Source organism: Saccostrea echinata, unplaced genomic scaffold (genome assembly GCF_033153115.1).
Source record: "Saccostrea echinata isolate AGI-Se365-2 ecotype Australia unplaced genomic scaffold, CSIRO_AGI_Sech_v1 ptg000009l, whole genome shotgun sequence".
Taxonomy (NCBI): domain Eukaryota; kingdom Metazoa; phylum Mollusca; class Bivalvia; order Ostreida; family Ostreidae; genus Saccostrea; species Saccostrea echinata.
The window spans coordinates 49,475,001-49,492,056 of record NW_026889758.1 but is presented as its reverse complement, the minus strand read 5'-3'; the positions used below and the strand labels follow the sequence as shown (position 1 = coordinate 49,492,056).

Below are 17,056 nucleotides of genomic sequence, written 5' to 3'. Positions count from 1 at the left end.
TTAAGGTACTCTTATAACTATAAATACAGCATAGTGATGTGCATTTTAATACTGTGCTTTCATGTATCTACTAGCTATCTCTATTATCGCTTCTCTAATTCCATATTTTGGATTCTAGAATACATTGATCATGGAACAATTTAACAAAATTACAGTACGTTGGGAAATTACTGCTCTCTGTATGTATTATCTCAAATTAGATTGTACAACTTATTTGTACTTTAAATATGATTTCACACATTTGAAGAACCAAAACAAGATTTGGGCAAGTACACGTATATTTTACACAACATTCTACCAGCCCAAAGGGCAAGTGAAAGTAAAAGTTAATGTCTCTCCCTGCCAAACTTGTGATCTGTACCTTGTCATCTCCACGTGATCTAACTCTTCAGGTCAGAATAGACAGATACTATAGTAATATGGATTAAAGAGTTGCCTCATGAAACTAAAAGCACACTAACCTTCATGTAAATAAACATTTATGTAAACCATATGTAATGTCCACAATGTAAAACAAAAAACACAGCTTGTCTGCATTTTCTGTAACTTTCTAAAAAAATAATGGAAACTTTCAATTCAAACAGAAATAACAAAGATTGCATGGACAGACGGATAAGAAGATACCTATGAACCCCCCTTAAACTTTGTTTGGGGGGGGGGGGTTATAATTATTTCCTACAAGGTTTAATACATATAAGACAATGAAGTATTCTGTTCCTCCAAGTACTATTACCTACCGAATTGTCAGCTATCCTAGTGCCGTAAATGAGATATTCACTGTGCAGTAGATCCTCCCCTGTCTTACGGGTGATCTTCCGGAGCCCTACATTTGAGAGCCCTCCTCCTCCCATTGGTACCCAGCCTCCACTGGAGTCATCTCGCGTCATGACTTGTGCCTGGACACGCACAAGAAATTCGTCACTGAAAACACAAAAATTACATTGCAAGTCCATTTACAGATATTAATACAGACATCCTAATATCACTACCTAACATTACAGCACTTCACATTTTTCCATCAGAAAATGAGTTACATTCTAATGATAACAGTGATGCAGAAAAACCATCTTGCTCATGTCAATCCATGTCAAATTTTAATCAACCTTTGGCCAACAAAAAATTGGAATAGTGCCTATTATTACTAGTGTTGTCAATGAATACCCGATTAACTGTCAAATAATGCGAGTATCGGTTAGTAAATCTTCTACTCAGTTACTCGGATATAAAAGACATTTTAGTTTTTACGGTGTGAAATGCATATTTTGTTTTTAGTCCCCTACCGGTGAAACCGGAGGGGACTATAGGTTTCCTATGAGTCTGTCCATCTGTCTGTCTGTCTGTCTGTCCCTCTGTCTGTCTGTCAGTCTGTCCCACTTGGTTTTCCGCATTTTTTTCCTAAACGCTTGCAGATATTGAGCTGATTTTTGGTATGTGAGTGTATCTTGATGAGTTATAGATCAAGTTTGCATTTCATTCCGCTTCATTGATTTTTGACGGAATTATGGCCTTTTCAATTTTTATGGGTTTTCCGCAATTTTCTTCTAAACGCTTTCAGATATTGAGCTGATTTTTGGTATGTGACTTTACCTTGATTAGTTATAGATCAAGTTTGCATTTCGTTCCGCTTCATTGATTTTTGACGGAATTATCATGACATTTTCAATTCTTAACGGGAACCAGATTACACTTGCCGATAGGGGACTAGTATTGCTAATGCAATACTCTCAAAATGCTTGTTAAATGTGTATCAACATGTCACCAATTTTATTTACCATTAGTCTCAACGCATTTTACAAATAGGAACAATTTGTTTTGATTAGTTTTCAAAGTTTAATTTATGGCTTTGATTGTCAAGGGGTATACAAGCATACATGTTAACCTACTATGATGAAAAAGAGGGAGATTCAGACCTCAAAAGAGGTAGCATTGCACGTGTTGTTTTACGCATTGATTTAAGAAGATATATATGTAAATATTGTCTAAATTGACCACTGCCATAATTAAACTCAAATATCAACTGCAATGAAGAAGTCAAAAACTCCTTTAACATAACTTATATAAACAAATATAAATATTTTTCATGCTCATTACTTTGGCTTTGAATGGCTGCTTAATTTGGCCTTTTGAAGAGTGATCTTTGTTGATATAGCCTGTAGGGCTGCAACGATTAACCGAAATATCGGTTAACCACGATTCAAAATCTTACGGTTCAATTCGGTACGTTTTTCCTGGATTTCGATTCAATTCAGGTTTGATTTTTCAGACTAACATCCGCTGTTGTTAGGCGCATTCTGATTGGTTAATCGGAAGAAATAATGTCAAATCATGTTATAGTAAACAAAACACGAAAATGGCCGCAAAGAAGTCAGTGGGGGACTACTTCCAAGTTCCATTTTCTACAGAAAGATGGCACAGAAGATAAGTGCATTTACTAACAGGCAACACCCATCAGCCACACAATTCTGAATTTAGAGGACCCGACACAGTGCTGTGAATTTTCTTATTTTTTTTTTTTAAATACTGACATCATTTATGTGAAATTAATTATTGACTGTATTGTAATGACAGCAATGTGTTTCGGCAGTTTGATGTATTGGTGAATCAAAACTTTAAATCACATCAGGGATCCAACTGTAATTTCTATTTTGGCAAAATAGCTTTCGTAAGCAAATCACCAATACTTTTATGTTTAGCATATGCAATCATTGGTTTTGTTTGAAAGATTTGTTTGCATGTTTCATCTGTTGAAACCAATGACCAGTATTTTAATAATTTGGATTTCAGACATTTGATTCTTGGGTCATTAGAACATAAGGTATTCCCTTTGTTTTCTTGGCTTTACATTCCATAAATACTTACATTAACAAATCTACTTAAAGTATGAATCATTATTTATTTATTTATTTTGAATTATCAAACATTACAGATTTTATACAAAAATAAAAAAAGGTTCTTTTTCTTATAATCTTATCATCGAATCGAAATTATTCGAAAACCGTTGTTTTTCTTTGAATTGAATCGAAAATCTTCTGATTCATGGCAGCCCTAATAGTCTGTAAGCAATAATTGTGAAAGTTCATTCAGTTGTCAAATACAGCAAATGACAACATTATTTAGCCTAATTCAGATCTAAAACTAGTTCTTATCTTTTGTTTTAAAAAAATGGATTTCCTGCGATGACCGAATACGAAAGTAGAGATGCAAAAAATGTATAATAAATGAATGCTGATTCCCTTTTTTACTTTACTGAAGGATGTCAAAAGTTTTCATCCACTTCTAGAATACTATATCTCCCTTTTTTATTGGCTGGGATGTCGACAAAATTTATTGTAACCAATGTTATCATGGAGATTGGTGACTTGTCGTTGTCAAACATGTGCTTGAAATCTGTGTAAACATCGGATTAAAAAAGCGTTTGAATGCTCCAAGTTCAAATCACGCAATATCTAATGCACGTGTGGCTTTACAATGGCTACCCAAGCAAACCAAAATGGATTTTGTAGAAAAGTGGTAGATTTACGAATAAAAGAGTGGGCGGAAGATGGAGTAAAAAAGTGGTAAATTTACAAATATACTAGTATATGAAGGAAAGCTTAACTGTAGAGACGTTACATTTATTACAGACTCTATATTTTATTTAAATGTATATCATGAGCAAGGATGTTTTCAAATGTTCAAGACTTACGAATAGTATGACTAAATGGGTCCTTGAAATAATTTTGGGCCGACGATGATTTGCCGGGAAACAAGTTAACATCAATCACATCTCGGACCTATCCGACGAGCTTGGAAAAATACATGGTTGTTTTTCTTTTCCGCTTGTTGGAAAGGCTTAAGAAGTTGTGATTTAAGTTAACGTCTATTGGTTTATGTATTTATTAACTTTTATATCTTTCCTGCATTTTTTGGATATATTAAACAAATTAACCAATGAGTGTCTTTAAAAGAAATTGGACTTCAGATGGGTAAAACTTGTTATTTTTTTTTATCAAGATCGTATCAATTCTTCTTTTCATGTGCATTTTAAATAAATACTTAAAATATAATTTTTTTTTTCTGCATGGAATAAATTTACGCTACATGTATGCGGTTACAAAATTTCCACGGAAAATTGTCCAAGTATACGTAAGTAAATTTTATCAAAATATTGAGGCAATCTAAGAAACCTGCGTTATTTTCTACCCGCGGATTTTAAAAACAGAAATTGTTATTCCGAGGAAAAGTACGTTTACAGTAATATAAACACGTTAAACTCATAAGGTGTTACATATGACCAAGTAAGACTGTGTAAGGATTAATGGTTTACCGTTTCATATTGTTAATACTTACGAGTTGTAGATACCCTTTATTAAATTGACATATTTCATATGAAGCAATAAACTTACAGAGATCATCAATGTGTAAAAGTTTATTTTCCCCAAATATTTGATGGTATTATTTTTGCCCTGGAAGAACTCATGTAGTCCCTTTATCTGTGGGTCCTTTGGACCCATAGAAAATAATTCTGAATTTCGAACACTGAATACATACATGCATATAACTTTTATCTAACCATCTAGTAATCTACTAAATATAGGATCTCCCATGATTTGTAGTTGGATATGATTTTTATCCAACGAGTTGTGTGTTTTTTATCCCCGAGCCTTGGCGAGGGGATAAAAACACACGAGTTGGATAAATGTCATATCCAACTACAAATCATGGGAGATTCTTTTTATCCCATGTTTAATACTTCACAACCAATGTTTTACACTGTTTTATATAGGACTCCACTTTATTTTACTTCATCGCGCTAACGCAAAAACCATTGTGACGTCACAACTGTGGATTATGAAAAAATTATCCAATGAGGCATATCCACGGGATAAAGGGGTAAACATGGGATAAATAGAGGATATTCAAGGCTTTGTAGTTGGATATGAAATTCATTTCACAAGTGGAACAGGATTTCTTTTAAATTTTCACGATTGCAAATTAATTCCATATTCAACTACAAAATATTGAATTTTCTGTTTTATTACATTTTCTTTGATTTTCCATTTGCTTTTGTCTTTTCATAACAACAGTGTCACAATTGTGAGATTGAAAACATTGTAAACATGGATTTCAACAACATGCATATTTGGAGAAACTTTCAAATTGGCAGTTTTAGTTAATTTAGTCTCTTTCAAGATAGCTTATTTACTCTCTCTCTCTATATCTTTTAACAGGCCAGTGAGTATTTTCTACCACAATCTTTGTGAAGGGAATGAAAATCTCAGTTTAGCTGCACTTTCTTTTACCACTTTGATTTTCTTTCACATTGTAAAAAAAATAAATCACCTTTATTCAATAAATAAATTACAGTACTTCAATGTAATACTAATGTAATAATAATGAAGCGTATTTTTCCTATAAAATGTGTCTTTTAAAAAAATTAGAATGGTAAATGATTTATTACATAACACGAAACAAGTGTAGAAATTGGTCATTTTAATTATTTGGACATGACTAAATGTTAGCCTATTTGCTCCAATATGTGATTCCCATTCCTCCCAATTTGGCCTCATACCAAACTTGTGCAGCCATTAACTTAAATCAAAGCATAACAGTTTGTAGTAACTTTTGCTTCTGAAGCTTCTTACTTTAAAGTAATTTCTTACAAGTTTTTGTAACTTCCTTAAACAAACAGGTATAATAGATATACTCATAAAATAATGCATTAAAAAAAATTAGGGAAGAGGGCATATCAGTGTTTAGAATAGAACTTGTCCTCAATTCTCCTGCATATCTCATACAATATGTTTAAACCCAATTACCAGTAGTTATAATATTTTAATCATTTATAACTGTAGGACTAAACATAATTTGTACACAACTGGGCAAAAATTTCAAAACAACTAAGGACAAACATTATTTTGGTCAAAAATCATTATAAACCTAGGACACTCTGTATTTAAAACATTGAGGCCAAAACAGAATATTGCTACTGCTCAGATTCCAACTTTTCTGTACATTTATCATTCACTTTGAATAATACTAACAGTAGTAGACAAAGTAATACATCTTGTAAACTTTTAGCTGTCCTAGATTACTCACTGGATCATGTTTGGCATGGGAACACGTACAAACAATTTAATGCTTAGATACTCTTCAATTCCTTTTCTTTTCCTTTTTCCAAAAAAAACATGAAATATGTACATGTACCATTGTGGTAGTTAGCACATACACATTATCAACTAAAAACAGTGTCCTTGTAAAAATTAACAGCTGGATTTCAATGGAATGTAACTTATGTAAGACAACCAACTGCAGCTAGTCATTTCCCCTATTTCGCTCTCCTGACAAACATTCCATGAAATTCCGATAACAAAAACTTTCACAAACAATACAACATATGGACCTCTATGTTTACATCCACGCTGTGATATTTTTCTGCTTTGAATTCATGAGAAAGGGAAGTATCATTACATAAGCACATGCAAATGTAAGTTCTTTAACATATGAACAACTTAGCCTTACCCTGGCACTCCTGCAAGTTATTGTAATTTATACATATATATATATATAAGGCACATATTGGTCTCTCTTGACCCATTCAAAGGTTGTAGGTTAGAACCTGTTACAAGAATGAAATTCAGCAGTTAACAGAACATTGCTCTTTTCTGTAAATAAACTGGGGTTCCAAATTTTCTTAAACCTGATGTTCAGAACTTGGTACCCGGTAAATTCGGTTTTGGACTTGGCATTTAGAATCGCCAAAAGTCAGAGGACTTGGCATTATTGTAATTATTTTATAAACCCCAGATATATAGATTGAAAAATCTCATATAGTATGAAAATGTTTTATTTTATTGAAGTAAAATTTTGGGAATTTTTTTTATCATGACAGTTTGAGTATTCTCGAAATTAAGATCTGTCTTTTTTATTTTCTGTTACAATATGACTCGCATTTACTCAATTTCACAAGCTTCCTCCAAGTGTTTGGGTGTTAGCTAAGTCAGGGATCGACATTAACGGTTGTCCGATTGCCTGGGGAATGTAAATTCTCAGTTCGGGCAAGTGAAACTGCAGATGTACTTGTCCGATCGGGCAAGTGAATATTTCTGATAGATTTTTTTTTCCTTATATTAGTTTATAAACAAAACAATAAATTGAACATTTGATTTCTACCCAGGAATATGACATTGTTTTTGCATTCGGAAATTCCTAGATCATATGGTTTATCAAAGAATCGGGTTCGTTATTCCGTTTTTCTTTCGTGGCATCTAGTTGACAAAAATACGCTTTCCTTCTGACAACTTTCCTTACATTCTTATGAAATAAGATATTATAAAATAGTTTATTTATTAACTCACAGAATATAAAGAACAACAGTGAGTTATTCTTGGCGCACAATGTATTCTGATCAGGACATGTATGTTTCGAAACATGGCAACTATTTTCCTTTAGCGTTGCTTCATCTTTTCAGGGGAAAAAAATTAGTTTTCAAAAATATAAATTTTATTTTTAAGGAAATATTGCTGCACAGCAGTGTGAGTTTACAAATATTTAAAATGAAGCATGAGCAGCAGATCAAATTTTTTTCTGGCACTTAACTTGCCAAATATCAGGGACCTATATACTAAATACTTAGTATATAAGTCCCTGCAAATATAAAGTAATATCTCACTTTATTTACAATAATAAATTAAGATACCAGTTCTCTTCTTTCTAAATTTTGGGCAACCAAGTTTTGCGTTCGGACAAGTCAAAGTTTGAGTTCACTTGCAAGTGCAAGTGAATCTGAAAGTTAATGTCTATCCCTGTGAGTGTAAAAGTTCAGCAAACTGCAAGTAAGAGGTCTTTTTATGACAGCAATGTCAGCTCTTAATGATAAAATATAAGTTGAAAAAGAAAAGAGGCAGTCATTTTTAGATCCACTGGTGTGACAACAGTCGAATGCATGTGTCAATGTTATGGATTATTTTATGTATGGAGAAAAAAAAATAAAGATATGCAGTTATATTTTGTTTTTATTCATTCATATCAAATAAGTTGTTTTTATTTTTCTCAAAATGATGCTATCAATGGGGACCTCTTCCTCAGACTTGCCTAAAATTCAACCTTCAAGCCCGGACTTGAGCATCCAAAATAAAATTTTTGAACCCTTGCTAGATTGATTTACCACGGGGAAAATTACTTCAATGACATTTCATTTATGCATGCATCTTTATCAGAAAGAAAGCATGAACACACTACAAATTTTTAAATACATAATAAATGAAAACAGAGACTTACATAACATTCTCAGATTCACAGCTACTGTAAATCACTTTTTATTCTTTGAAAGTTAGTTGAGTTGATTTCTTGATCATTCTACCGGAATATAAATTTCGCCAAGTGATAGCTCAGGAGCTAAGGAGGCCTAATATTCATGTAAATCTCGTGCGTCTTTCTTTGTGTCTGACGTCAGTGGGTGGGGACTATTGAAATTGACATGGGAGGCCTCGTGTAATTTAAATCTATTAGTCTACATTTTTAAAATCTAAATTTCCAATTTTATTTCACAATGAAATGGAAATATAAGGAATCACTGTCTAGTTAGTAGAGTATGCCAGGGACATCAACGATAGTTGGAAACGTGGGATAATTTATGCATAACAGGCTTTGCCCTTTATGCAAATTATCCCACGTTTCCAACTATGGTTGATGCCCTGGCATACTCTACTAACTAGACAGTGATTTCTTAAATATTGTTTTTAATGCTAAGTTCAACTTCCATGGAAATTTATTATACGTATACTTGTCACTGGATATTTTACCAATACATTGGTATCGTCTGCATTTTTTTTATAGTATAATGCTCAACAATAAGTATAATAAATGTTAGTTAAAAAAAAAGAAAAACCCACTGTATTTAAAATATATACTATTTGATAAAGTCATTCAACAATATGATTAAAATTTAATTTCTCAACAAATATCTTTAAAAATTGTCAATCTGTTATAGAACACTTACAAACTAACGAATAATTTATTTGGATTTGGCAATAATTTAATAATAGATTTCAAATTTGATTTTATAGACATGATATTGCAATAATTTATTCGAAATAATATGAAAAAAAAAATAATTTGATAATTTGAAAATAATTTGAAACAGAAATATTTGCTGGTTGATATTGCGATTTACTCTCTCTTTCTTTCTCATAGATTTTTTTTTTTTTTTTGTTAAAATGATGTGTACACACTTGCGTACTTGTGTATAGGCAGCTACGCGCCTGCTAAATCACAAACGTGTTTTCTTTTAAAAAGAAATAATCCTAAAAACTAATTACTGACTTTAATTTTTTGAAACACGTTTATTTACAGGCTGACTTCTAAAATGTTAGTAGCATGTTCAGTAATGAGTTACGTGAATACCCTAATAACGCAAGTGGACTTTCACACTTCCAACTTATTCCACAGCATATGTCATTCATACTATCAAAATATGACTTTTTGGTATTTTTCATCCATAGAATTTTATAAATTTTAGCATGTAAAGATTGTTTCTTATTTTGGTATGTAAATTTACACATTCTCCCACCAACCCAACCTTGGTGATAAAATAAGGTCTATACTGTAAATAGGGCGAGAAACCGAAAAAATATTGTTTCCATTTTCTTTGAGGCGAAAGCTTAAACTATGGGCAGTTTAACGTCAAGTAACTATATTGTTATCAACTGTATTATTATAATTATACATGTACAAATTTTCAGTGGTCTGCAAAATAGTATAGGTATTATAACATTTTTGAAAGATCTACTTTAAATATAACATGGACAAATATTTGAATACAAATAGAATAGTAGTCCCGGATATTCGAATACTGATTTTTGGTATAAGTTTCAGCTCTATTTCATGTATTTAGGGGTGTGTGATACGATCTTTATTAAAATCATATATGGCATATTTTTTTATAAGTTCAGACTAACTAAAATTAAACCGATCTTTCTATTTGTTCTATTACTTCATAGAAAGATAGGGCTTTCCTGTAAATTACACAATTGAAATCAATCACGTTTCAAAGATATTTTAAATTTAAAACAATAATCGATTTATTTACCGACTCCACATTTAAATAACAGTGTTAAGTATTAAATAAAGGTCAACGTGAGGTTATTCAAGTTTAAAATTGGTGAAAATAAAAATTTGAACGTAAATAATATATATCATGTTTATCTACACTCAATCTCGTATTTTTATTTTTCAGCTCAGATACGCCATATATAGCTTTAACAATTTAAACAAATATAGGATCATTATAATCTGTGAGCACTTAGGTTTTATGCATATGCAATAGATTAATTAAGTTCCGACCTTAATAAATGATTACCATTGGAGTTGTTACAAAATTTCCTAAATTCCTCTTCCAGAAAAATACCCAAGTCTCTAGGACTCAGTTATAAGTTGGACAAAGAGTTTTTGACCGAAACTTAATTCTAAAAATCCATCCTATAAGCATGTATAACGTGAAACTTTTCTGTTTATATTGTCTCTCACAGTAGTCTCACCAGAGTTACTCAGAACTTCTCGAGTAGCAGCGAAAAATAAAAGGTTCTGAACACATTTGTAGGGGTGAACAGGGCTATGAACAATGGGTGGGGTTGGACACTGGTACTTGGTATTCATACCGTACCAAGAAGTTGTTTTAAAATTACCAGACCCCTCCCCCTGGATTTGCAGAATTATTAAATGTATACATGTATACAGAAGCAAATAAAAAATGCCAAAAAAAATATTTCTCACACTGTAATAATGATTTTATGAGAAGTTTGTACATGCCAGAGATCATAACTTCTTCATGTCATATGTTGAATATTATCATTCAGTAAATCAAAAATAAACAATTAAAAAAAATGCTGGATTGTCCGGTATTTGAACCTGGAACCTCTCATATGCTAAGCAAGAATCATACCCCTAGACTAACGAGGCGCTTGTTTGTCACACAATAGGCATTTTGCTGGCCTTGTTCACCCATCTTCTTTAAATTTACATAAATATTAACTGATGTGAATTCTGCAGCACAAGTGTAACATGAAAACAGTTATAGACCATAGCAAATAATATCAGACAACAATAAAAAAAATTAAAAACCATTTAGCTGTAAGGTATTAGAGAGTTTCAGAAATTCCTTCCTACTATAGGGGTGTGCAATATTACTGGTATATCGGCATATTGTGGTATGACACATCACGATAATTGACCCAGGGGCCATGAAATTCACAATTTTGGAAGAGGCACCCTTACTCGTCATAGCTATGTACATAGTTCATCGGCTTATTACCCAGGAACAGAAGAGAGGATTTTCAAAGAATTAATGCATTTTCACTATATAATCAATAGAGCCCCGCCCTAACATCAGAACCCCTGACCCAGAGGCCATAAAATTCACAATTTTAAAAGAAGGACACTTCTTCATCATTACTATTTCACAATTTTGGTAGAGGGCTCAATGCTTATTACAATCATGCCAACAGTTTGACTGCTTGATGTCCAGGAGTAAAGAAGAAAATTTTAAAGATTGCATTAATTTTGATGGTTTTAGCCCCACCCCTCAGGCCCCAGGGGGGTTGGGGTCATGAATTTCACCATTTTTACTCCCCTTCATCCAAAGATGCTATATGCCAAATTTGGTTGAAATTGGTTCAGTGGTTCCAGAGAACAAGCTGAAAATGTTCAAATGTTAACGTACGATGGACGGCACACACCGACAGACGGAAACAGATAGCAATAGGTCACCTGAGTAAACTCAGGTGACCTAATAAAGGTCCAAGGTTTTTTTTTTTTTTTTTTTTAACTTGAGCTTTTGTGCAGTTGAGGTAAGAAAATAATTCCAGTGCAACTTTTTGCATGCAATAAATATACAGTTTTTTCTCTGAGTTGTGTACATCATCTTGTTGATTATTCAGTGAGTGGTAGCTCAGAGCATGACAAGTTATTCACTTCAAATATGATTATTTCACACAATTTCATATATATCACATTAAAAATATATGGAAGCACTGAAAAGATGGGATATTAAGTTTTAAGAAGCAGTTCTAAGAGGATGATGCAGATCAAAATTCCTCAACATACATAATGCGGAATCTTCATTTTTACTTCACAAAAGTTATTTTACATCTTTTCCAATTTGAACAGTTTACATGTCAATTTTCTGAATTCTTAAGGACCCTGGACCACAGTTAAAATTGGTGGGAAAAACCCCTGCTTGAAACTACCTTTCCACACATCTGAACATCCAACGCAACGTTTTTCCTTTTAATCGTAATATTCATCGCTTAACAACTGAATTTTAAACCCCCTTCACTCTAGTCAATTCTAACATAATGATGTAAGCTCTCTAATAACAACTTTTTATCCATTTTCAGGGATTGACATTAACGGTTGTCCAATTGCCCGGGGCAATTAAATTCTCAGTTTGGGCAAGTGAAACTTCTGTTGTACTTGTCCGATCGGGCAAGTGAATATTTCTGATAGAATTTTTTTTTTAATCTTGCATTAGTTTATAAACAAAACAATAAACACTTGATTTCCACTAGGAACATATGATATTGTTTTTGCATTTAGAATCCCTTGGTAGCATTTCTAGATCATAAGATCATACCATTTATTCAGAAATCAGGTTTGTTATTCCGTTTTCTTTCGTGGTAGTTGACAAAAACATGCTGTCCAACTTACAACTTTGTTTACATTCTGATTATGAAATTAGATATTATTGAATAGTTTATTTATTCACTCACCATCGTCGCAAGCCACGGGTTTTGTGTCCATTCTATTTCCACAAACCCGTGGCTGCCTCCTTCAAATTTCTCTCGTTCTCATGAATATTAATAACATACATTCAACCAATGGAATAACATCTGACGCTTCAAGTCAGAACCAATGAAAATGATCAGTCTATCTTGTATTTGGATGTAACCATAACCACGTGCTGTACATCAACTTCGGTTCGAATTTCCTTTCTTAACGAGTAACGCTATTCAGCGTTCTCACACAACGTCTACATTCGAAACCCTGTATTTTAATCTAAAACCTTGTAAGTATTTTAGAATATATGTTACTCACATCTGTTCTTCAGGATCTATCGTATTTTTTTTTTTCAATAAATCTGCCACGCTTTGCAAACATGATTTCATTATGGGCACCGCCATTTAAGCGTACCAAAAATTGCTACAGAGTGATTTCATTGGTCAGGGTAAATCTGGCGTCACTTAATAAATATTCAATGATTCAGTCGCGAGAACGAGAGAATTTGGTAGGAGGCAGCCACGGGTTTGTGGAAATAGAATGGACACAAAACCCGTGGCTTGCGACGATGTTCACTCACAGAATATAAAGAACACCAGTTATTCTCAGCGCATGATATATTCTGATCAGAATATGTATGTTTTGAAACATGGCAAATGTTTTCCTTAATGGATTCATGGCTTCAGTTTCTCAGGTGGAAATTCAAAACTTACAAAAAGATCATACAGAAAATAATTTTTTTAAAAAAATGAACTTTATTTTAATGAAATATTGCTGCATGGCAGTGTGAGTTTAAGGATAATAAGTGACAGGAATGTGGTATACATGTTTTTAAAACTGAAGCATCATCGAAACATCAACATTTTCTTTCTGTCAATTAACTTGCCGAATAGAAAGTAATATGTCATACTTTATTTACAATGATAAATTCTTCCTTCTAAATTTTAGACAACTAAGTTTTGCATTCAGCATTTTCAGACAGGTCAAAGTTTGAGTTCACTTGCCCTTTGGGCAAGTGTATCTAAAAGTTAATGTGATTGTCTATCCCTGATTTTATAAGTTTTATTTGAACAACTTTCTCCTCTCCAAATTCTTTCATTTAATTAAAACTCTAATCACAGAAGTGCAAATACCAAAATGGGTGATCTGAATTAATCGAAGTTTCAAATAATGCAAGGACTATGTAGATATGCAAGTGGGTACCACATACACTAAACTTAGGGAACATTGTCAGCATCATAGTGTCAATTCCTTTCAAAAACACTCGATGCTAGATATGGTAACTTACAGTCATAAGTCTTTCAAATGGGACCTTAATAATTGTGGTGGTACAATGTACTTACAAGAATCCTTGTTTAACTGGCTTTGTTCAATAGCATTCCTTCACCAAAAGCTGGCAAAGTATTATTATGTGAACATTTTAAATATTATGCATGATTTGCAAAAGCTTCTATTACCAAAGTCTCAATTTTCACTCTAAAGGAAATCAAGGTTTAAATAAACAACATTTAAATAAACAAACAAATAAGAAAAACTGAATATTTGGTGAATGAGGAAAGTTCCATGTTGATTTCAATTTCTCTTTGACTTATCAAATATCAGTCCTTACGACATGCATCATCAAATATAATTTATATATACATTTATTACATTTTCAATAGTGAAATACTGTGATTTATTCAATGAATAAAAGTGATATTCTCTCACAATGTGAAAGGATATCAAAGTGATTTTCTGTCCCAGTGTGAAAGAATATCAAAGTAAACAAAAATAATTTTTGGCCTCTCATATAATACAGTAACTATACCATCTTGATACAGACTAAAACTGCCAATTTTCTCCCAAATATATTGCTAAAAAGTCATATCCATGTTACGATGTTTTCAGTCTCACAACTGCTAAGCTATGACGTCTCAAATGCTCAACTATGACATCACAGCCTATTAAAGCCTAAAGCAAAGAGAATTAAATCAAAGAAACTGTAATAAACAGAAAATTCAATGTTTTGTAGTTTGATATGGAATTTATTTCACTCATGAGACAGGATTTTTTAATATTTTCACTTGTGCTTCACACTTGTGAAAATATCCAAAAAATCCTGTCCCACTCATGAAATAAATACCATATCCAAAAAAAAAAAAACATTGAATATACTCTAAATATAAAGTATACCTAAATTTGCAATAAATCATTTGATTTCATCGTATTATCAGAAGCTTTTTAAGTTGTTTTTTATTTTAAACAATTGTGAATAATGCATGTTTCTTGCATGTGAAAAACAAAACACTATCTCCACCTACACTTTTGAAACAATCATTTCTAATTTCTTAATTATACTTTTATTGGAAATTAATTCACAAACAGAATTCTGACTTGTGTCATAAAACCTATATATAATAAACAAGACCTGCTTGTATTTGGCATTAACATGCAATGTGTAACTTTAAAATGTTTTTAAAGATAAATGTGACTTGGAGCTCTGAATAAGGTACATCAAGTCAGGAAAATATCCAATAAAAATCCCATTCATTTCATAATGTTGGGTGTCATTTGAGGAAGGATTGCAAATTAATGCTAAATGAGCAGGATACCATACAATTATTTTTTTTATATATGTGCATCATTTTATCGTACACTCTATGCAACATAATGTTTTAACACAGAGTAAATTGAGGGTCATGATTCATATATTTCTATTATTTCTTTTTTCTAATATATACAATATTTTAGAAATTATCAATTCTGTGTATTCAATTTTACATTCTCTCAGTGAAAAATTTATAAAAGTAAACAAGTGTTTCTAAATAATACAGTTTACTCTCAGACCTTGACAGTAGTTCACTGAGTAACTGTTAACAAAAGGGTATTCTATTTGAAGGACTGTTCCTGATTATGAAAATTACTTTTCACCAGTCAGATCTCTCTAAACCAATCCTTTTCTAGTGTCAAGGTCATTTCGATAGTTGGCGTCTAATCCAGTGTTTAAGCAAAAGGCTCAACAAATCCTAAATTACAGTGTTTAGATTAAATATTGATAACATCACATGTATGGTGTTATTGAATATTTGGTTTTGGGTGAATATGTTGCATTCGAAAGATATCGAAATGAATGCACACATGTGCATGCAATACACACGACAAAGTGTCATATTGTGAAATTCTAGACGTAGTTTCCGAGGTAAATCGGTCATAAAATTACATGTAGCGATCAGCAGGGCAAGTTCTTAGGTATATGTAACCGTATCAGTCGCTAAAACCACAATGAAGCCGTGAAATACTAAACAGGACGTGACGTTTTACACCATTCATACCTATTTATGAATGAAGCTAGTGGCATTATAATAGGTGACCCAATCCACTGTAAAGATATGTCACCATTATTTGTTCATCAAATAATCACTAGGACTTCTAATATCATTAGAACACTTCTTGATCAATCAGATTTGTAACAAAAATTGTCCAAATCCTTCAGTTTCATCAGTAACCCAGGCTCCATCTTCCACAGTCACATACAGCACATTTTTTTAGGCCACTGAGCCTAGAGATAATATATTTTTAACCTCAAAGCAGGTGAAAATTGTATACTTACTTTTGGACCGACACCTCCGTCATGTTAAAATGTCCATTTTAATATATATCCTCTACATTTTCCTGAATATTAAGCCCAACTCTTGGTTATCAGACAGGAAATGCACATCGCTTAATTACTCCCTCACCATTGCGCGCAAGAATATAGTATCCAAATTATAATGTGTATGCACTCTTAAAATGGGATAAAATTAATTCAGAAATCTCAAAATAACGCTACAAATCAAATGTTGAAAGCTTTCTGTATAGAAAAAAATAATGATTATTCCCATACAATTATTTTTCCACAATGCTGCTGCTGAAATGCAAAATGGCGACTCGGCAAAGCAAAGATACTTGAAGGAAAGTGGAACTACTTTACGAAATAAATATCTTACATGATGAATAGTGGATATTCACACTAAATTTCTGCGTTTAACACTGCATGTTATGTGAATATTTGGCTACAGAGAAATATTTAATTATTTTTATTTGAAAATATTTGATATTACAAGATTTACATTGATATTTCTTATGTAAATTATGTGAAGGGCCGTCTGACCAATGAAATTGAAGCTGTCAATCATTTTAATATTTATGAATCAAATTCTGATTTCTTCTTTGTGGGAAGTGCTTATGACGTCACATTCAACGGTGGAGGCACGCCTACTTAGTAAATCGTTAATTATGAGTTGACTAGATACGAAACATTCATAATTAAACTGAGAGCAGTACT

General features: G+C 32.3%; 1 protein-coding gene across 1 annotated transcript in view; it reads right to left on the bottom strand.

Annotated features, from left to right (window-relative positions):
* Positions 1 to 16,510, bottom strand: part of LOC133182996 (sprouty-related, EVH1 domain-containing protein 2-like) — a 74,601-nt gene extending 58,091 nt beyond the window's left edge. The window contains exons 1-2 of the mRNA XM_061317904.1: positions 16,343 to 16,510; positions 738 to 921 (exon numbers count right to left, since the gene is read on the bottom strand). Coding sequence (XP_061173888.1) covers positions 738 to 921; positions 16,343 to 16,365 — 207 coding nt within the window. The 5' untranslated portion in view covers positions 16,366 to 16,510. The remainder of the gene's footprint in view (positions 1 to 737; positions 922 to 16,342) is intronic.
* Positions 16,511 to 17,056: the final 546 nt, after the last annotated feature.